At 47.1% G+C, this 21770-nt stretch overlaps 1 protein-coding gene across 1 annotated transcript in view; it reads right to left on the bottom strand.

The window, feature by feature from the left end:
* Positions 1–21770, bottom strand: part of ZMYM2 (zinc finger MYM-type containing 2) — an 893704-nt gene that overhangs the window by 465841 nt on the left and 406093 nt on the right. Inside the window, exon 8 of the mRNA XM_078658875.1 lies at positions 5538–5654. Within this exon, the coding sequence (XP_078515001.1) occupies positions 5538–5654 (117 nt within the window). The remainder of the gene's footprint in view (positions 1–5537; positions 5655–21770) is intronic.

Raw genomic sequence — 21770 nt, 5'->3', positions numbered from 1 at the left:
GGAAGTAGTGCCTGTGCCAATGTTCTTGGATCCGCCCCTATAGAAGGAGCGACGAAAGGAACCTTGTGTAGGCTGAAACTGTAATGCTCCCATAGTATCGCAGTGTCTGTTTTTTTTCTAGAGTTGTGTCCACAGCTAGGCCAAACAGGTGTCCTTGATCGAATGGCTGATTTAAAATAGTGGTTTGCACTAACTGTGTAAACCCGGAAATGCGTAACCATGCATGTCTGCAGAGTAAGACACTGGTGTTAATAGATCTAGATGCACTGTCTGCTGCATCAAGGGCACATTTGATGGATGCATTTGTAGTTAACTTGTCCTCATGGACCAGATCGTTGGATTTGGTCTTGTACTGGTCAGGTAAGTGTTGGATAAGATCTTCAAGCTCATCGTAGTGAGCTCTGTCATATCTGGCAAGTTGTGCTTGCGCGTAAGCTGTTCTCCAGTGATTGGCTGCTTGGGAGGCCACTCGGTTACCTGAGGCATACAGCAGTTTTGACTCCTTATCTGGGGGTGGTGCATGCCTCCAGAGGTTAGGGATTTGGACGTTTTCTTGCATTGGACACTACTAAAGAATCTAAGGGGAGTTGTACTTTGATGTATACTAGATCTTTAGGGGCAGGCTTATATTTATAAATCCGGGGATTGAGAATCCTGATAGGGTCTTTAAATATGCCTGGTGCATGTTTAATGACACCTTTGAGCATTGGCAATGTGTGTATTGCTGTTTGTGACTGGGTAAAAGTGTCCAGTAGGAAGTTTTCTTCCATGGGGTTGGAATGTAGTTCCACACCATGATATTACGTAGCTCTATTAATGAGCTGACTAAATCCTATACTATCATCTGGGGGGATGGCTTAGTCTGGGTCTGGATCAGAAAGGTCTGGAGGATCTGTGGGATCATCGTAATAGTCAATCAACAAAAAGAAGGGGGACCACATCGCGAAAAATTGGGGTTCCGGAACGGTACCCACACTGACACAGTGGGAAAACGACATGGACGTGGCGATGGTGGCGGAAAGGGCGGTCTATACACACAGGGGATGTCCCAAGAAGTGGTCTAAAGTTTGGAAGAAATGGAATGAATACCGAGGGCACGTTTGCGATCCGCCGCAGCTGTCCACTGTCCACAAGCATAGCCCATAAGAATATGTTATACTGATACGGTATGCCTGGGATGGTTCGTGTGGGGATGCTGGGAGAGGGTAGGAGGTATCGACATTACTCCATGTACACCGCCAGAACAAGCTATACTAACTGCTTACAGTATTCAGAGCTGTATAAGATGTTACAAGGTTTTGACCTGGAGTCCGGGTGGCACAATTGTACAGCAGCGGGAGGGTGTGTTGAGGGGCGATGCCGGGAAAATGATTGATTGCTGCTTATGCAATGGACTGTGGCAGACACTGCCTCACTCGGACACTGTAGAATTCGCTGGAATATTCCCTAATTGTCAATGGAGAGAACTGTTATGGAATGATGACGTGATTTATACAAACAAATGTATAATTATTTGAAGTGCAAATAAAAATTTTAATAAAAAAAAAAAAAAAAAAGAATGGGGACCTAGGAGCAAATGATGGTCCAGTGTCCATGCTCCTCTCATGTGATGATCAAACCAAAAGAGGACAATGTTCCTCAGGTAGGGCGCTCAAAAAACACCCTTATGTACCTTTCATAACTAACGGCGAAGCCATAGAGTCCATATAGTAAACAATACCTTTTGTGTACAAGATTGACAGGCTAGTACACGTTTGACTGTGGAGAGGGAGGTCTCTTTGGCAATATAAGGGGTAAAGTAGTTCTCTCTGCGTATCTTGAGTGCTTTTGAATGTGGCAGTTCGTGCACACGATTGTGGCACTTGTTGATGCATCAAGTTGTCCTGATGCACACACTGTATGAATTCTATCCTGTATTTCTATCCTAGGGGAGGAGGCTTAGCAACTCGTCCCAGGATGTGCATGGTTTCAGGCTCTGAGAGCAGCAAGCTCTTGACCCAGGGTTCCAGAAACATGTCTGGTGGTGGTAGCTGAAAGCAGCCACTCAGCCTGGACACTAGTGGTAGGTCATTTTTCAGGGGGAATCTCTAAGATGCCCTTTGTGTGCATTTTTCATTGAATCCCACACTGGCATTAGTGTGGGTTTAATGTGCTTTGAAATTTGATACCAAACTTCTCAGTTTTCAGTGTAGCCATTATGGTGCTGTGGAGTTCGCAATGACAAACTCCCAGCACCATATACTCTTAATGGCAGCAGTGCACTTACAAAGTCTAAGAATGCTCTTTTACCCTCACCACTGGTATAGTGCACCCAGCTAGAGGGGTGACTGATCTATGCCAGGGCAGTGGTTTGTGGGCATGGCACACAGGGATGTGTGCCATGTCGACTCTTCACTTTGTTCTGCCCCAAAACACGCAACCTGCCAAGGCAGTGTGTGAGTGTACTGTTACAGGGCCTCTAAGGGTGCCATAGTAAGTGCTGCAGCCCTTAGAGGTCTTCCCTGGTCACAGTGCCCTGGGTACCTGTGGTACCATTTACCAGGGGCTGACCTGTGGCCAGAGATGTCAATTGGGTTTTATTTTCAATGCAGTTTTAGGGCAAGAACATAGGCCATGGGCACCTGATTGGCAGGAGCCCAGGGAACACTCAGTCAAAGCACATCAGCAGTTCAGCAAAAAGTGAAGGCAACTATGCAGAAAGAGGGCACTTTCTCAAACCTGGCTCTTCGACGAAACCCCATGAACACCCAGGAGCTGCGCACCCCCCAGCCCCCCCACACTCAGCGTCTTGAGACCCTTTCGGATGAGTAGTCACGCTTTACCAACCCCAACTGATTGACTGGTTGATAGGTTTTAAGTGCAATGACCTTAGATATAAGATTGAGTGGTCTCTCACGGGTGGCGTAATACATGCTGCAGCCCATGGAAGACCCCTAGGGTACCTCTAACCTGGGTACCTTAGTACCATATACTAGGGACTTCTAATGATACACCAGTATTCAATTAGGAAGGTACCAAAGTACTTACCAAAGTCCAATTTAGGGAGAGAGCACAGTGACTAGGGTTTTCACTTGACTTGTAAGAAAAAATAGAATGACACCAGCAAAAAGTGGGGTAACCATGAAAGCAGATCCTACGTTCCTACGGCCCCAGTGAAGGGAATGCTGTGGGTAGGGATCAGGTGGGGCTTAGTTTGATTTATTGAAAAACCCAAGGAGATCAGATTTACAATCGCTGTCCGGAGATGGGTCTTTGACGGACAGAGGTGACCATGCCTTGAGGAGCTAGTCGCCAAGGAACGGAAATACATGTATCCCGCAAATAGCAGCGACCACTGCTATCACTCTCAAACACCCACAGGACTGGTAAAGCCTAAGTCAGCACAGAAAATTGGAAGTGTTCCGAAACGATTGTAAACCACAGGTAGCATCAGTGAGACTGCACGATCAGTGTATGAAAATATACATGGATCCGGAGCACAGAATCTAAACCCGAGTGAGCATTTTGAATTTGTCCTTCAGAAAAGTATTAAATGGTCGGATGTCCAGTATGGGCCTGAGGCACTCTGGGCACCACAAGGAAGTAGCACAAATGGCACTGTTCGCCCCTCTTTGCATCGGCACCCACTCAATGGCGGAATTGACCTGCAGGAAATTGACTACTTGCATCAAGATAAAGTCATGGACTGGCGAAAATCACTTTGGTCTGGAGGGAAGAAAGGTAAGGATGACAATGAAGGTAAAGGGCGTAGCACCATTGAATAATTTGTAAAACCCCATTGGTTTGATGTGATGGATTTCCAGCTGGGAAGGAAACCGATGCAGCAGGGGAGAAAGTTCATGGACTGCTGACCCTGCTGGAAAGCCAACACAGCTGCAGCATTTATATGAAAGAAAATAAGCTAAAGACAGAGACAGCAATGTGTCAATTCTTTAGGGACATCCGAGGAGTATATAAATCTAGCGGACCCTAGCTGCTTCACCTTTCTAGGAAGAATCCCTACTACCAGCAAGAATGGAAAACCTGCAAAATTCTACTCTGATGACTGAAACCAAAATGTCTCCCATAGAGAAAGCCCGTGGAGAAGTGTGGCTCACTGGTTAGAGCAGGCAGACCCTGAAGCAGAGGTCAATTCCCGACGCGGCAGGGTCTTGAGCTCAAATGTCCATGGACTCGATAATTCTCGCTTCGGTGCCTGACCTAATCATGGGTTCACACTCTGCAACTCTGGGCATTAAGCTTGCTTAATCTCCACAACGGCCCCCCTGCGGCGGGATGCCTGGCTTTCACCTTGGGGATGCCCTGTAGAGGCTATCTCACAGGGAAAAGCCAGGACGGGTTCCCAAGGCAAGCGCGGAGATACCCCTTCGGGGGTCGATTCAGGCGCTATATAAGAAACATAATAATAATAATAATGGAGGCAACATAAGAGCAACCTGAGCGGTGGCAGAATATAACCCACTTGAGGCCAAATATTAAGCCCACTAGGCGGTAAGAGAATATCAAAGCTATATAAAGCCCTCCTCAGTGTCCCTTACCCACTACAAGACGTTTACCGGCATAAGGAATACTAGCTCACAAACAAGTACCCGAACTGGTTTGTTCCAAAGTGTAGCTATTAAATTATTAAAAGTACCAGCATAAGAAAGACACAAAACAAATGGCACCACCTGCTATTATTAAAGCATGTCAAATGTTTTCTGGAGATCTGGCTGAGACCACAAAGATTCGTATCTACAAAGGTAACAAATGCGAATTAAACATTTCGTTGGAACTTCAGACTCCAGTATGTAGCAATATTAGCCAAGATAAAAATGTATATTCTTATGTTTATAGACACAACTGGTTCCCCTTGAATATATATTCAGTGGCAAGAGGAAGTGAGCACCTACACACTACAATTTTGAACCTTCACAGTCTACTGATGAATCACAGGTATCAACAAATTCTCTCATGTTGTGCTAAGTACTTTGTGAGTAAATTTGAAAAAAAAGTCTCCACAAACTGCACTGGGAACCTACATGAACGATAGGCAAAAAATATAAACATCAAACAAGGTTAATGGATTTGTTGGTTTCCTGACAGCATCATCATGGCCCTTACCTAATTAAGCCTGTATAGCATAATGGTTACTTCATAACTCAACATTTGAAACAATTATCTCATTTTGAATTGTAATAGGAACTATTGCATATGTGATCTACCATTAAGGTTACATGTAAACAAAAGGGTCTGAAAATGTGAGAAGTGCATTTCTTAACGTACCATACTTCGCAGTGTATATCTCTGATCATGCAAGAAAGCTGTAAACCCCACAGTCTTGATGGTGGTAGAAATGGGTTTAGGCCTACAGGTCCTGTGGCTTGTTTTAGAAGACCTCGAAGTCTCAAAATACACATAATATAAAACAATTACATACAAATCCATATTGGTTATGAGGTTTTAGGTATAAATACAAATTATTTTGAAGCAGTAAAGGAGTGACAGCATCAAAGTTATGGCAAAGGGTTTAAACATATTCAAGTTCTAAACCTTACCTCCCATTCCAATATTTCCGGTTTTGAAGAAAAAGTGCTCTTGCAATAATTGCATTTGAGTTGAATATCACTCGGGGGCAGAAACTGACCATTAGCAGAAGACTGCACGCTAAGAGTCTAAAAGAAAATTAGAAAAATTATTTGTGACAACGTTTACCTTCATGAACGTTTTCTCACCATGGTATATTTTCATCACAACTGTATACTGCCAATATTATCATCATTGAAACCGAGATAATTGTCCTATCCGTATAGCCATACAATTGTAATCCAACAAGAACACAAAAAATTATTAATATGGCCATATAATTTTGTGGGGATTTCCCAACACAGTAAGTAAAATGTAAGAGATGAGGAAGGAGAAGTTTGTTATTTAGCAAGGCTATTGAGCAGCAAAAAAACTTGCAAGTACACTGCTCCCAAAGGGCCAGAGTTAGATGGCCAATGAGTGAGTGTATATTACAAGATGAGCAATCCCTGGTTCTTCATGACTAACTATGAAATACAATTACTAGGCAGATTAAAAACAATATGAAATGCAGGGCAGACTACAAGAGCCAACAGGCTTCCACAAATTCATTTGCTGAACACAATATGTGCTTTTAAAATGAATACCAAAATAAATAATCAAACTTAACAAGTCAAGGCCAAGCAGATGGATTATTAAATTAGATGGTACAAGATTGTTACAAATACTTTTCTCTTGATCCAAGAAGCAACCACATCTCAGTGTGTGGAGCACGTTATGTTATGTTATGTTATGTTATTGTGATTTTTATAGCGCACAGCTGCCCCAGCAAAGGGGCGTCCCGGCGCTTTAGCTGGCAGAAGAAAATACCAATACATAACAGAGCAAAGCAAAGAGGAAAAGACCAAGGCACTATAATGGGCCAGGAGGAAAAAGGAATGTTTTGATGGCCCTCCTAAAAACATACAAGTCCTCAAGGGCGCAGATATGAGCTGGTAGTGAGTTCCAGAGCTTGGCCGCGAGGTAACGGAAAGACCGACCTCCAGCCCGAGAGCGTTTGAACCGTGGAACTATCACCAAATTTTGGCCCGATGACCTTAAGGAATGGGAGGAACATAGGAGGTGAGAAGATGCGCCGGAATCAGGGGGGAAGACAGCTTGAGAATTTTGAAAGAAAGGCAGAGAGACTTAAACTCAATCCTTTGAGCCATGGGAAGCCAATGGAGCTTATAAATGGTTGCTTTCGCCGAGCAGAACCTAGGTAGGCCCACCAGGGCTCTAGCCGCAGTGTTCTGTACGCGTTGCATCCGAATGACTTCTGCCTGATTGGCCCACAGCAAGAGTGAACTTGCATAATCTAATTGCGAGAGTATAGTGGCCTGAATTATCAACTGTCTGGTCGGGGCGTCAAAAAATTTCAGGGCTGGCCTAAGCTCACGCAATATACCAAAACAGGTAGCAGCTACTTTTTTGGTGTGTCCGCAGAAACTAAGAGCGGGATCCAACCAGACACCCACATTTTTCACCTCAGACACTGGAATGGGGGTTGGACCTAGCTCAGAGGGCCACCACTGATCGCCCCAGAGGTTGCTGTGTTTGCCCACGATTAAAACCTCTGTTTTCTTTGCATTAAGCTGTAAACACTTCGCCGTCATCCAGCCAGCCACTCCTATCAGACCATCTCTGAACCTGGAGGCCCCGGAGTCGGCATCCCCACTAAGGGCAACCGCCAGCTGCGTGTCGTCAGCGTAGGATACCATATTCAGGCCCCACTGCTTGGCGACCGCAGCCAGCGGCTGCACATACAGGTTGAACAACGTGGGGCTGAGTGCCGACCCCTGAGGTACTCCCTGCTCGATGGAATAGGGTTTGGACTCAAATGGGGGAGATAGGTGCGATCTGATGGAAATTACCGAAACTAGTCCAGTGCCCTCCCAGAGACACCTGCTTCTCCTAGACGACGCAGCAGTATCATGTGTGAAACCGTGTCATATGCGGCACTAAGGTCAAGTAACACCAGTGCCGCAGTCTGACCGGAATCCAACACGGTACGTAGATGTTCCGTCATAGCAAGGAGAGCTGTCTCAGTGCTATAACCTGGCCGAAACGCATTTTGGCAAGGGTCAAGGATATTGGCGGTTTGAAGGTGTTTAAGCGACCATAGCGACCCATGGGAGAAGAGAAATGGGGCGATAGTTCTCCAGTTTAAGCGGGTCCAGCACCGGTTTCTTCAACAGAGGCGTGACAGAGGCCTGTTTCCATTTGGTGGGAACTGTGCAAGAAGAGAACGAAAGATTAATAAGATCGCGGATAAGGGGAAGACACATAGCAGCAGACTCTCTCAACTGCACAGGTCTAAGCGGATCCGCCGGAGACCCAGATTTGACTTTCGCCGCCAGCCTGTCCAACTCCACCTCAGAGATACCTGGAAGTACCGATAGAACCACGCTAGTGGTGGAGCTGGGCATCAGATCCTCACTATGGAGGGCAACGCTAGGAAAGGAGCGATAGATGGTCTGCACCTTATCCAGGAAGAAAATAGCAAGTGCCTCACAGTGAGACTCAGAGCAGATCTCAGCTGCTGGGGCTCTTTTGGCAGTCAGATCTTTAAGGACTTTAAAGATCAGCTTAGTGGAATTAGAGCTACGCTTGAACTCTTGGGCATAAAAGGCCGCACGAGCCCTACAGATGGCTCTATGATATGTTTTAACTTTAGCTAAGTAAAGAGTTTTTTTCTCTGTCTCATAGGTTTTACGCCATGCTCTTTCAGCGCGTTTACATGATTTTTTTAAGAGCAGGAGGGCGCTATCAAACCAGGGACTTGGTTCGCATAGGCGACATTTACTCCATGTTGCAGGGACCAAGAGATCGAGGGCCCGAGAGACCCAATCGCAAAAAACATCATAGCCAGATTCAACGTCATTGAAAGGGCCAGGCGGTTGTTCGCTGAGCAGGCGATGGAAGTCCTCAAGTTTTAACTTCTTCCATGGGCGTTTGAGAATGACCCTGTCTAAGATTTTAAAAGGGGGAGTACTAATAACAAGTTGAAATCCCACTAGATGATGGTCGTACCAAGCCAACGGGGTAGGCGGCAAGGTCGTAGCCCCAGTTAGATTAGTAAATATAGGGTCCAGGGTATGTCCACCTCATGCGTGGGGTGAGTAACTACCTGTCTTAGCTGCAATGCCTCTAGATCAGCGAGTGTACTACCAATAGCAGGGGAGTGGCAAAGTTCAAAATGAAGATTGAGGTCGCCAAAGACACTGAAGTTGGCAGACCCAACAACCAAGGAGCTCACTATATCTGGGAAAGCCTTTCTGAAAGCAACATCGCTGCCAGGGGGTCTATAGATCAAAAGACCTGGGAAGGTAAAGTGATTATCGATCGAAATGGCGAATTGTGCGCTCTCACAGCCAGCTATAACTAATTTCTTCCATACATACCAAAGATCGTGACTTATGACCAAATAAATACCTAATCTTAGCCAGATTTAGCTTCAATGTGGGATGCCTTAAAAGCAACCCATTTTATCAAGAGTCAATGCTTTTAAAATACACTCACTACACCAGGATATAGTTGCTAGACTGTTTTATTCCACTTTGCAACATTAACTTCAGATATAAATGCTCCACTTTCTTAGCCTATGATTTTGTATTTTATTTGTGAAGTACAAACATGCCGCCAAGGCCGTTTCACAGGACATGTCAGAATGCCGTGAACACAAGGTATAAGGCTGTAAGCTAGGAAAGGAACACAAGTTGGAAGCCTGCACAATCATCAGTAGGAGCTTGAGGTGGAAGATACGCAAGACAGGAGTTTTGATTCCAAATGGGGGAGGAAAGGCAAGAGGGTAAGGTCCAAATATAGAATGTTTATGGGTCTTAGGTTTGTTTTAACCTCATTTCCTTCAGTGCTGTTATGAAGGTAGTTAAATTAAGGGCTTGCAGGTGAATGCCCAAGATCTCCTGTATCTGGGAATGCTCATCAGACAGATGCAGCAAGATCTGAGTTGCATCCTTGTGTGCAGTGGTGGGTGAATGTACATAGGCAAACAGGACCATATCCTCAAAAGGATTTGAATCAAGTACACACCACTTTTAAATAAGTTAGTTCTATTGGGAGCTTATGTTGTACTTTCAGGGAATGTGATCATACGTTCTTAGGTTTAAAAATAGTCTTGCCACTTGGCAACCTTCCTTTCCTTCTGAACATAGATGTGGACTCTACTGCAGTTACCTATGCATATCATTACTAGGGCCTTTACGAATTCTATCTTGGTAAGCATTAACCCAGAGTAGACACTGGTGATTGATGTCCACCTCTACCACTTCATCTTTTTTTATGTTGATACAACTTCAATTTTAGCAACTGGTGATGCAGAGGCCACAGAGGGGGTTTGAACCGTCCTAGAAAACTACCAGCGTTTTAAGGTGTTAAGTCCTGAACTGTTTCCTGTCCTTTTAAAAAAGTGTTGCCTATGGCTTCCAATTCTACTATCTTGGTCTTTAACCAACGCACTTCTCCATCAGCATGGAAGCCAAAAAAGTGTAATGTCAGGAAACTTCTATATAATATGTTGGTGTAATTAAAGTTTTAGTCCAGTGAAAGTTGGTGAGGATGAAATTCGCCCAAGGACAGAGGAGTCTGCAGGTACACTTACGATCTGTTTAAAACACACGTTCCATCTATCAACACCTTACAAAAATCTGTCTTTTTGAGGTGTGTCAGAAAAAACATTGCAATGAATCAGACCGGGATCTATACGTATCAATTAAAACTGGTGCTCTGGCTACATTCATGTCGGTAACAGATGTGCCACACTTCTTACTTAAAGAATCCCGGTGCTTACTTTGTTTTTCAGAAGGAACTATGTATCTTGGAGAAGTAGAGTTATATTCTCTTGCTACAAAAAGAATCATGGAATCTGGTTGTGGATCTGCCCTCAATGGAAGAGGATCCTGATCCACAGCCTTGTTTTTCTTCTGCAGTCTTTCTGAAGCTCTATTGATTAACGCTAGTGTCAAGAAGAGTTCCATGACAGGTTCCAAAATCCCAGTCACAAGAGAAAACAATGAAGTCATTGTGAAACATTGACAAAGTATCTAAAACATATCACAGAAGTAGATGTTGAACTGTGGGCACTGGTCTATTCGGTCATCAATACTTAATTAAAGGTGATGATGTTAATAGATGATTACCTAGAATGTGTTAAATCAGTCACAGCTGGAGAATACCTTCCTTAAATTGAAGAGGAAGCAGAAGATCCTAAGCAAGATTCACTGTGTATGGTGTCTGTGATGGAACAGGATGTCTAGAGTGGATGGAATGGGATCTGTGACTTTCCTTCCAGGCACTGTCACTTACAACTCTAGTCTAGTGTCAGAGGTTGCTTCGGGAGCTCTCAAATTGGCTTTCTTTTCAAAAACATAATTGGCTTTTCTAGAGAACGTTGTATATTTTTATTGTTTAACGTGCTCTGCAATACCACCATTGGGCAGGGTAATTCAATGGTGACTATTATCAATGAAGATTCTGTGCATTTCCTGGTTTATCTTCTACCTGAGCAAGAGGTTAATAACTTTTGGCAATGGGCAGGGGTATTATGAAGTCACCAATGGTAGGTCACTAAGGGTTCTCCTTTGTTATGTTCAAACAGTAAAGTACTGGCTGTCTATCATGGGGTACTTTAATTTTCACCTAGAGGAGAGGGACAACCAAGATTCTAATGCTCTTTTAGAGATGCTCTCTAGCATCAGTCTGCATCAACTAGTAACTGCTTCAACGCACAAAGCTGGACACACATTGGACGGAATCTTCTCCAATGATCTAAGAATCACCTATCAAAACACCATATCTATTTGTAGGTCCAATCATAGTGTAGTGTCTTGATTTTTCCCTCTCATCCATAGCTGTTGTCCACAAAACCCCTCACCCCCCAAACAGATCGAGAAGCTGGAAAGGGGTCTAGGCTGAGACCCTAACTAACACTCTAAATAATACTCCCTGCATAATCCAAGAGGATCCTGACCTTGGGGCTGAGGCCTTTGCAACATGTAAGGAATCTGCAGCCAATACACTAGCCCCTTTGAAGTTATCTGCCTTGTTCATCCTTCAGCCCCCTGGTATAATGACCGACTCAGACTGTTAAAAACAAGCCTTCCGTCGTTCTGAGTGAGCCTGGAGAAAAACTCTAGAGGAACAAGAAATAACGCTATACAAATCAAGTATTAAAGAATACAAACTTGAACTGGCAGAAGAAAAATCCAAATATTGTACATATAAAATGAAAAATTCATCCTTAACTAAAAATGTATTCAAGCTAGTACAACTGCTCTCGACCTCTCAACTCAGAGCAGAACCAGAGATCTTACAAGCATTCTGCGATCAACTGGCCACTTTCTTTCAATCTAAAATCATGGTTATTAACACAGGCTTTGATCAAAACAGAGGATTGTCCACTAAAACATCGGTATCCAGCATGCTTACCTATGGGGAACCTTTGGATCCATGAACAGAGGTCTCAAAATTCTCTGATCTCTCACCCCTACTTGTTGCACAATATCTCCTGAGAACGCATGCAGAGTCACCCATGGAGGCTTGTCCACCAGCAGTTCTCCAAATGGCAGCAAACACCATAGAAGAGCACCTCTGTAAACTCATGAATAATGTGATTTCATCCAGAATGTATCTGCATAGTTGGAACCAAGCCATTATTAGGCTTCTCCTAAAATAACTTCGATCCAGGGGACTGTAAGAATTACTGTCCCATATCTTTGCATCCAGTTCCTGCAAAAATCCTGGAGCTGCATCTCAATAATCAGCTGATGGAAACTGCAGAACAACAGTTAAGGCTTAATGATTCTCAATTTGGATGTAGGAAACACCATGGGACGGAAGCGGCCTTAATATCTGCCACTGATTACATCAGGCGTACCGTGGATGAAGGACAGGGGGTGGTGCTGATTCTCTTGGATCTGTCAGCAACATTTGATACAATCTCACCTATTTTGCTGCAGGACAGACTCCAGAGTCCTAGTGTTTCTTATCAAGCACTAGCCCTCCTGGCCTCCTTTCCGACAGGTAGATCTCAAAGGGTGAAATGACACTATTTTCACTCAAATTCCTTAGCTCTACCTTGTGGAGTGCCGCAGGGATCTTCTTTGAGCCCTACACTTTTTAATCTGTATGTGGCACCTTTAGCAACCGTGATTCACTTATTTGGATCGGAGGTAGCGCCTTATGCAGATGACACACATATCATGGTTACCATCCCCAAAGGCTCATGCTCAATGTCAGAAAACATTCTCGGGTGCATGACTAAAGTGGCAGAGTGGATGTCTGTAAACTTCTTGAAGCTTAACGGGAAGAAAACAGAAGTGATGATATTCGGATCAGGGACATCAAAGTGGAACAGCAAGTGTTGGCCCCAATCCTTAGGATGCTGTCCAATTCCAAGCAAGAAGGCGTGGAACCTTGGAGTTCTGATGGATACTGAACTTGATGTTAATGTTCAAATGAACCATACCATCTCTACGTGTACCTGGATCATAAGGATGCTTAAAAAAATCTTCCCTCTCATCCAACGACCAGCACGAATACAGGTAGCACTGGCCCGGTAATGTCCAGACTCAATAACTGCAACTCATTAAATCTGTAAGCCAATAAGAGTATGCAGTACAAACTTCAGGTGCTGCAGAATGCACTGGAAAGACTTGTTCTGAACATTCCCAGAAAACAATCTGCCAGGAAGGGACTAAAATTCCTGCATTGGCTCCCTATCAAAAAACGTATTTCTTTTAAGTCACTCAGCATGGTACACAAGTCACTAGCTTCCCTACACGTCAAGATGAAAAAGAATGTTCAGCTGGTACTTGCCCAGTAGACCACTTCGATCTTCGCTCCAAATGCCACTAGCGGTATCAAGAACCAAATAGATGAAATGGGGGGACAGGGCATTCTCGGTGGCAGCTAGCAAACTTTGGAACTCTCTTCCTCTCGCCCTTGGGGCCATGCCACTTTTTTTTACCCTTCAGAAAGGCTCTTAAGATCTGGCTTTTCTCGGCCTAGCATCTATCTGGAGTAATTTCCTTTTCAATTTTCTTCTGGACGTCCGGTCTTCAGCACCTTGATGCCTTAGGGTGATTGTAGCGCTTTACAAATTGCAAATCAAATCAAATGTTATCCAATGGGGGACAGGGAGCCTACGGTTGGTGGCTGCTCACAAGCAGACGACAAGGTTGTGGGAGCAAAGGTTCTGGTGTTAGGCTCAGGGCAAACGGGGATCCGATTTAGCACCCAAGGTACACCCGCAGCAGCACAGGGACAGCTGGGTGCAGGGTACTGTTTTGGCGTCTGGTGCCCTTTTGTTTTCAACAGGAGTTGCCGGTTTTGGATTTTGGCTGCAGGCTCGGTCCAGGAATACTTCCAGGAGGAACCAACCGCTGGGCAGGTAGGTTGGAGGGCTTGGGCAAGTAGGTGCACCTCGGGTTCTCTTCTCCAGGGCACAGGGCACTGGATGCAGGGGTGTGTTTTGAGGTCGGATTTCACCTTACCAGGACACTTACGGTTGGGGGGTCTCCGTGCAGAGGCTGCAGGCAACATTGGGGAGTCCTGGAGGGGTTAACCCACGGTGGACTCTGAAGTGCTGGGGGACCTCACTGGGAGTGGTGTGCCACTCGGACTTGGACCGTAGGAGTCTGGTGCAGTTGTGGTTCCAGGCGACTGGTTTCTTTGTCCTCAGCAGGCTCGGAGTCTTTCTTGGCTGTTTCTTTTGAACAGAGCTACTGTTCACAGGAGACCTGGTCTTTGTGGAAGGCGGTCAGTCCTCCCAGGGGTTTTGGAGGTCGCTGGCTGCTGGACAAGGTTACTTTTGGCACAGAATCTCTGGAAAATGCGGATGGGCCAGTAGGGATAGGGTAAAGGGGATAGGGTGAAGCTGGGCTTCTTCTTTCATCCTTCAATGGTTGCGGGAATCTGCCGTCTTGGTTCAGGGCTGCTCCCTAAATACTATATTTAGGGGGCGTTTTAGAGGTCTCGAGGTGAGTAGCCAATGGGCTACTGATATTAGGGTGTTTACACGCTTGATATGCTCACCCCACTAGGGGGAGTGGGCACAATCCCGAATCCTGAGTGCCTACCATCTGTAAAATGGCATGGACTGAAGAATGGGCTTCACCTCTCCTCCCCATTCGAGGGATGGGGTTGGCAGAGCTGGGCACATCTTCTGGGCTGTGCTAATTTTTCCCACCTGTCTTCCCGCCGAAAAGGAGGGGATACAGGAAGGGGGCCTGCTCCGGATAGCAGGAGAGGCTGGGGGTCACGTTACAAAGGCGGCAAACCCTTTGAAGCTCCCCTACCACAGACGGATCTTCCTGGCTTGAGGAAGGTGTGACAACCACAGCCCAGGAAAAGCTTTGTTTCTGGGCTGAGCGAAGGCTCCCACCCCAGGGGTCCAGAAGGAGTAGTTTGTCCTGTAACTCCAGTTCTGTAGTAGGGGTATCTCTGTTCTAGTCATAATCTAGTGAATAGTCCCGCCCATGTGCGTGGACCCCAGGGCAATCAAAAATAATCTTAAGTTGTCAAAACATGCAGAACTGCAAAGACACTTAAGAGAGAATTTAAAGACAGATAATGCAGCTATATCCACAGGCTACACTGTCCAGTACTTCAACTAGAAATTCCACCAAAATCCACAAACAGCACAGCCTGTCCAGGGTTTTCTAAGAGAAAAACCTTGCCTTTAACAGCAAAACCCTCTGGAATGATAGAGAGGAAGTGGACAGACAAGCCCCATAGGCTGCCATTATGTGGCTCAGAACAGGATACTGTGCCTTTAAGAGAACTTTCCAGAAGTCTCACAGTATCCCAGAATGCACTGCAGGTCCCTTTTACTTTCATTTCTCTTTGAAGGCGTAACACGCCAGACCTGTAGCATTCCTTACATGAATATCTCTCTCCACCGGGGAGGAGGGCGGGCGCTTATGACTATAACAGAGACACCCCTACTACAGAACTGGAGTTACAGGACAGAAACTACTCCTTCTGTAGTAGGGGATCTCTGTGTATAGTCATAATCTAGTGAATAGAATGGCAAGCCCATCCCCACACCAAAGCGGCGGTGGAGAAAAAGAAATAACACCACTACTGTGCGAACAGATTTCGCAGCGAAGCCTGCCCAACCTGAGCATCTGCCTTGGCATCAGTGTCCAGACAGTAATGCTTAGCAAAGGTATGGACCGACTTCCAAGTGGCCGCCTTGCAGACTTCTGCAATTGGAACATTACGTAGCAAAGCAGTCGTGGCAGCTTTGCCCCTGGTGGAATGAGCCTTAGGTTTACCCCCTGGCCCCCTTCCTGGTCACGCACAAGCATTCCTCCACTAGTGACGTACACTCGATGGCTCTCGACCTTTCCAACTCCCTGATGGAGGCTGTCAACTCACTTGCCCCGGCTAGCCTCCACTATTCGGCTAGGAAACGGCCCTCTGCTCCCTGGTACTCTGAATCCCTTAGGAGTCTTAGACAAGGCTGTAGAAGGCAGGAAAGGCTTTGGAGGACACATTTTGACCCTACAGAGAGGGAAAAACATAGAGCTCTCCTTAGAGACTATAAAGCGGCTGTACTTGGAGACAAACAGGCCCATTATACCAAACTCACATCCTCTCTCAAATCACCCAGTGATCTATTTAAGATTGTGGATAACCTCTCCCTCATTCAGATGCCTGACCCTATAATTCCCTGACAGGCTCTATGTGACCAGATCTCCACTTTCTTTCATGAGAAGATTACAAATATTTACACAGACTTGGAAGCATGTAACTCCAGCCCTCTCTCTGCCTCCATTTTGATTCCCCCGGATGCCTCTGTTCCTACACCCTCCCACTCTTTTTCCCAGTTTCCCTCTATCACCCTTACCCATTTGAATTCCTTGCTGGACAAGTTAAAGTCCGGATCACCTCTGGACCCTTGCCCCCTTAAGGTCCTTAAAGACTGCAGACACACCATCCTTCCCCCTCTGATGGATGTGATGAACCTGGCCATTGCTAAGGGGATTTATACCCTCCCCTGGAAACTTGCCATTGTAAAACCCTTACTTAAAAAACCTACTTTTGACCCCGGGACATTAAAAAACTTTCGCCCCATTTCCCTTCTCCCTGCCCCTGCTAAACTTCTGGAGTCTCATCTCAACCTCCATCTAAGTGCGTTTCTTGACAGCACCAACTCTCTTGACCCCTCTCAGCATGGCTTCCGGAGGACCCACAGCACTGAGTCGGCACTTACAGTGGTGGTCGATAGCATTCGCTCTAAGGTCGACACCGGTCAAACCACCTTGCTGGTGTTACTTGACCTTACAGCGGCATTCGACACCCTGTCACCTTCCATTCTTGTCAGCCGACTCAGTGAGCTGGGAGTAAAGGGTTCCGCACTTGATCTTCTTGCCTCCTTCCTCGACCAACGGAAGCAAAGGGTCAAGCTAGGCGAGCATATGTCATCTGTTAAGGCCGTGAAGTGTGGGGTCCCTCAGGGCTCCCCACTGAGCCCGACGCTCTAACATTTATGTCGCTCCTCTCGCCAAGCTTATAAGATCCTTTGGGCTGGAAGTTCTTTCCTACGCCGACGACACACAGATTATGGCCTCCATCTCCCAATCTGTGAGCTCCATTGCGCATAATTTCAAAAACTGCATGGAGTCGGTCGCCGGGTGGATGGTCAAGAACTTCCTTAAACTGAATGGCGAGAAAACGGAGGTCCTTGTTTTTGGGGGAAAAAGTGAAATTTGGTCCTTGGACTGGTGGCCGTCTTCTCTTGGGGCTTGCCCTGTGCCGACGTTCTCTGCCCGCAATCTTGGGATCATTCTGGATACCTCCCTCTCCCTGGACAAGCAGGTTAGTAGGACTGTGTCCACCTGTTGCAATGCCCTGAGGATTCTTAGAAAGATCACTCATTATCTCTCCCCTGGGGCACGCAAACAGGTGGCAATAGCAGTCATTGCCTCCAGACTTGACTACTGCAATGCCCTTTACCTCGGCATTAGCAGCGGTCTTATCCAGCGCCTCCAGACCGTTCAGAACGCGGCTGCCCGGTTTGTTGTAGGTGCCCCTAAACGTTCCTCGGGCACTTCCATCAGAAAAGACCTGCATTGGCTGCCTATGCAGGCAAGGATCAATTTCAAGGCCCTATGCCTTACTCATCGTGCCCTGAATCAATCTGGACCGGAGGCAATTCGTGCCCTTGTGGCCCACTACGTCCCCAGTAGAACATTGCGCTCATCCAGCAAAAGCCTACTCACTGTCCCCCGTATTGCCAAAGCCAGATGGGGTGGAAGGTCTTTTCGCTTCCTTGCGCCCAGACTCTGGAATACGCTCCCCAATGACCTCAAGGGGATCTCTTCTCACATACATTTCCGTAAGGCACTCAAGACGTGGCTATTTCAAGAAGCCTATCTCTAACTCTTCCCTGGCTGATATCTGAGCATTCTGGTTTTCCATCCTCAGCGCCTTGATGCCTCCGGGTTTAGTTGCGCTCTTTGCATATAAATTTCCTTTAATAATAATAATAATAATAATAATGTCTTATTAGCCTTCTGGTAACACAATTGTATACAGGACACAATCTACCTAGAGATGGACTGTTTCGAGGTAGCAAGACCGCTCCTGACTGATCCATAATTGATAAACTATTGGTCTGACCTACGAATATCTTTGGTTTTATCCAGATAAAATTTCAACACCCTCCTAACATCCAGGGAATGCAGAGACCTTTCCGCTGGAGATGAAGGATTCTGAAAAAACTTAGGTAAAGTTATGGTCTGGTTAACATGGAAATCAGAAATAACCTTTGGTAGAAATTTAGGGTGAGTACGCATAACAACCTTAGCAGCATGAAATACAGTATAAGGTTCTTGGCAACACAACGCCTGAATTTCACTCAACCTGCGGGCCGATGTAATGGCCACGAGGAACGCCGCCTTCCAGGACAGATGTTGCAGTGAAGCCTCATGAATAGGTTCAAAAGGCTCCTTCATCAATCTGGACAGCACCACATTCAATTCCCATGAAGGCGAAGGAAGCCGGACAGGAGGGAACACTTTCTTCAAGCCTTCCAAAAAATCTTTGATCACAGGGATCTGGAAGAAGGAAGTCTGTGAAGGGCATTTCCTGTAGGCAGTCAGCGCAGCGAGATGAACCTTAATGGAATGGACATTAAGGCCAGACTGCACCAAATGTAGAAGATACGGAAGGAGAACATCTTCCTTACACGTCGTTGGGTCATAGTTCTTGGACTTGCACCAGATGCAAAATCCCTTCCACTTGTAAGCATAGGAAGCCCTAGTGGAAGGTCGCTTAGCCTCCTTCAGTATGTCCATACAATGTTCTGGTAGATTCAAATGGCCATATTGCACTATCTCAGGAGCCATGCCGCCAAACTCAAAGACGAGAGGTTGGGGAGCACCATCTGCCCCCCAAACTTCGTGAGAAGGTCCAGCCTGCACGGCAGCCGTATGTGAGGAAGGAGAGACCGGTGAAGCAGGTCCGTGAACCACCACTGCCTGGGCCATTCCGGGGCATTCAGGATCATCCGCGCCATGGACAGGGACAGCTTGATGAGCACCGCCGGAATCAGGGGAATGGGTGGAAAAGCGTATAGAAAGCTGTTCGACCAGTTGATCCATAACGCAATCCCCAGCGTCCCCTGCTGGTAGTACCTGGAGGCGAAGTCTCGGCATTTGCTGTTTGGCGGTGGCGAACAGATCTACGTCTGGAGTCCCCCACCATGCGAAGACTTCTCCTAGTACTTTGTCGTTTATGACCCATTCGTGGTTTTCCTGAATCAGTCTGCTCAGTGCGTCGGCCTGAACATTCTGCACACCTGGCAGATGGGTAGCCGTTATCGTCAGTCCTCTGGCTAGAAGCCAGTGCCAGATCGCCTGCGCCTCCTGCGACAGAGTGCGCGATCTCAAGCCCCCCTGCTTGCTGAGGTAATACATCGTGGTCGTATTGTTCGTCTGCACAAGCAGAGAGTTGGTCTGGAAGGACGGATGAAAGGCCTTCAGCGCCAAGTGAACAGCTCTGAGTTCCAGGAAATTGATGTGATACGTGGACTCTGTCGGGGACCACGTTCCTTGTATCTGTAAGTCTCCGGAGTGCGCCGCCCAGCCGTGGAGAGACCCATCCGTCACGATAGTCTGTATGGGAATGTCCTTGTGGAAGGGAACCCCTCTGAGGAGATTCTCCGCTGAACACCACCACTTCAGAGACTAAAGAGCATGCAGAGACAGTCGTACCTTGTCGTCCCAAGATCCATTCCTCTGATCCCACTGATCCTCCAAGCACTCCTGCAATGGTCTCATGTGCAGCCGTGCGTGTGGCGTGAGGAAGATACAAGAGGCCATCAACCCCAGTAGAGAAGACACCGTCCTCACTGTTGTAGATGGAGCGTTTATAAGAGCCTGAGCCTTCCGAAGGAGTTATAATCGTCGCTCCTCCGAAGGAGACACGCTTGCTGACAGCGTATTGATGGAGGCTCCCAAGTACTGTATGCACTGGACTGGAGTCGGGACAGACTTGGACATGTTGATGTGCAACCCCAGCTTGTTCAAGAGAACGCACGTCTTCTGGAAGTGCGCTTGAGCTTCCGAGAAGGAGGAGGCCTTGATCAACCAATCGGGCCAGGTACGGGTAGACAAACACCTTGTTCTTCCTCAGGTGTGCAGCTACCACTGCCATGCACTTCGAGAATGTTCTGGGCGCAGACTTCAGCCCGAATGGCAGTACTGTGTACTGATAATGATTGGCACCGACTTGGAATCGCAGGAACTTCCTGTGTTTGTGTGCAATGGGCACATGGAAGTACGCATCCTGTAGGTCTATAGCGCAGAGCCAGTCTCCCTGTTGCAGCTGAGGATAAATCTGATGCAATGACAGCATGCGAAACTTCTCTCTGCGAATCCACTTGTTTGCTTGTCGCAAATACAGAATGGGCCTGAACTCGTTCTTGTCCTTCTTGCGAACCAGAAAGAACCGGGAGTACAGACCTCTTCCCCTTTGAGACAGAGGTACGTCTTCTATAGCCCTTTTCCTTAACAGGATATCGGCCTCCGCCTGGAGCTCGCGCAGCTGAAACCGCGAGCTGACCTGAGGAATTGCTGGCGGCGGGCTGGTGAACCGAAGACTATCCATTGCAAACAATATTCAGCACCCACTTGTCCTGAGTAATTTTTCTCCACTCTGCCAGAAAAAAATTGAACGCTTCCCCCCACCGGAACGGGTAACAGATGTAGGGGAAGTAACCGCTCAGGGTCGAGACCCAGCAGGGCCTTAGTTCGCTGCTGCGGACTGCTGGCCGCCCCTACCCTTCTGGCGCTTCTGGAAGGGCCTTCGGAACTGCTGCTGCTGTTGCTGCTGCTGTCCTGAAGACTGCCCACGCCCTCTGCCCTGCGCCCCAAACCGTCTCTGGAATGGGCGGTAGGTCTTCTCCTTGGGCTTCTCCAACCCGACAGCCGTCAGGGTCTCGGCCTCCGCCTTCATGCGGGCCATCTCGTCATCCGCATGCTTGCCAAACAGGGTTTCCCCCGAGAAAGGCAGATTGGCCACCCGCTGCTGAGCCTCTGGCTTGAGCGATGTAAGGGCAAAGCCAAGCGTGGCGTCTTTGGTTGACACCATGACAATACCCATGTGCCGCCAGAAGAGACATCAGCCGCCTCGCTGATGAGTTGGTTCGACACCAGCATACCCTCCTTTAGAATCTCCTGAAAATCCTCTTTCTTCTCTCGAGGAAGGAGCTCAGCGAATTGCTGGAGGGACTCCCATAGGGCTCGATCGTATCGCCCTAGCAAAGCCGTGGCACTAGCCGCCTTCATCGCCGTAGATGCCGTCCCACAGACCTTTCTGCCTGCCGAGTCCATCCAGTGGCTCTCCTTATCAGGAGGTACCGTAGATGACGGAGCAGTGGCATGCTGCTTCCTAGCCGCCGTCACTATGACAGAGTCCGGTGTCGGATCCATCCGCAGGAAAGCCGGGTCAGAATCCAGGGCCCGGTACTTCTTAAGGAGCCTAGAGGGAGCCGCCTTCGTCACCGCAGGAGTGAGAAACAACTCCTCGGCGGGTTTTACCAATCCTGGTACTACAGGCAGCAATGGCCGAGCCAGGTGCTTTTTGTGGAGCGTCTCGAAGATCACGGACGTCGTGGGCGTAGGCACAGTCACCGTGATGCCCAACTTAGCTGCACCCCTCAGCAGAACGTCTTGGAATATGACCATGTCGTCTAC

Source organism: Lissotriton helveticus, chromosome 8, assembly GCF_964261635.1.
Source record: "Lissotriton helveticus chromosome 8, aLisHel1.1, whole genome shotgun sequence".
In the NCBI taxonomy this organism is placed as follows: Eukaryota; Metazoa; Chordata; class Amphibia; order Caudata; family Salamandridae; genus Lissotriton; species Lissotriton helveticus.
The sequence above is the reverse complement of the archived record's forward strand: the minus strand, read 5'-3'. Positions and strand labels throughout refer to the sequence as shown.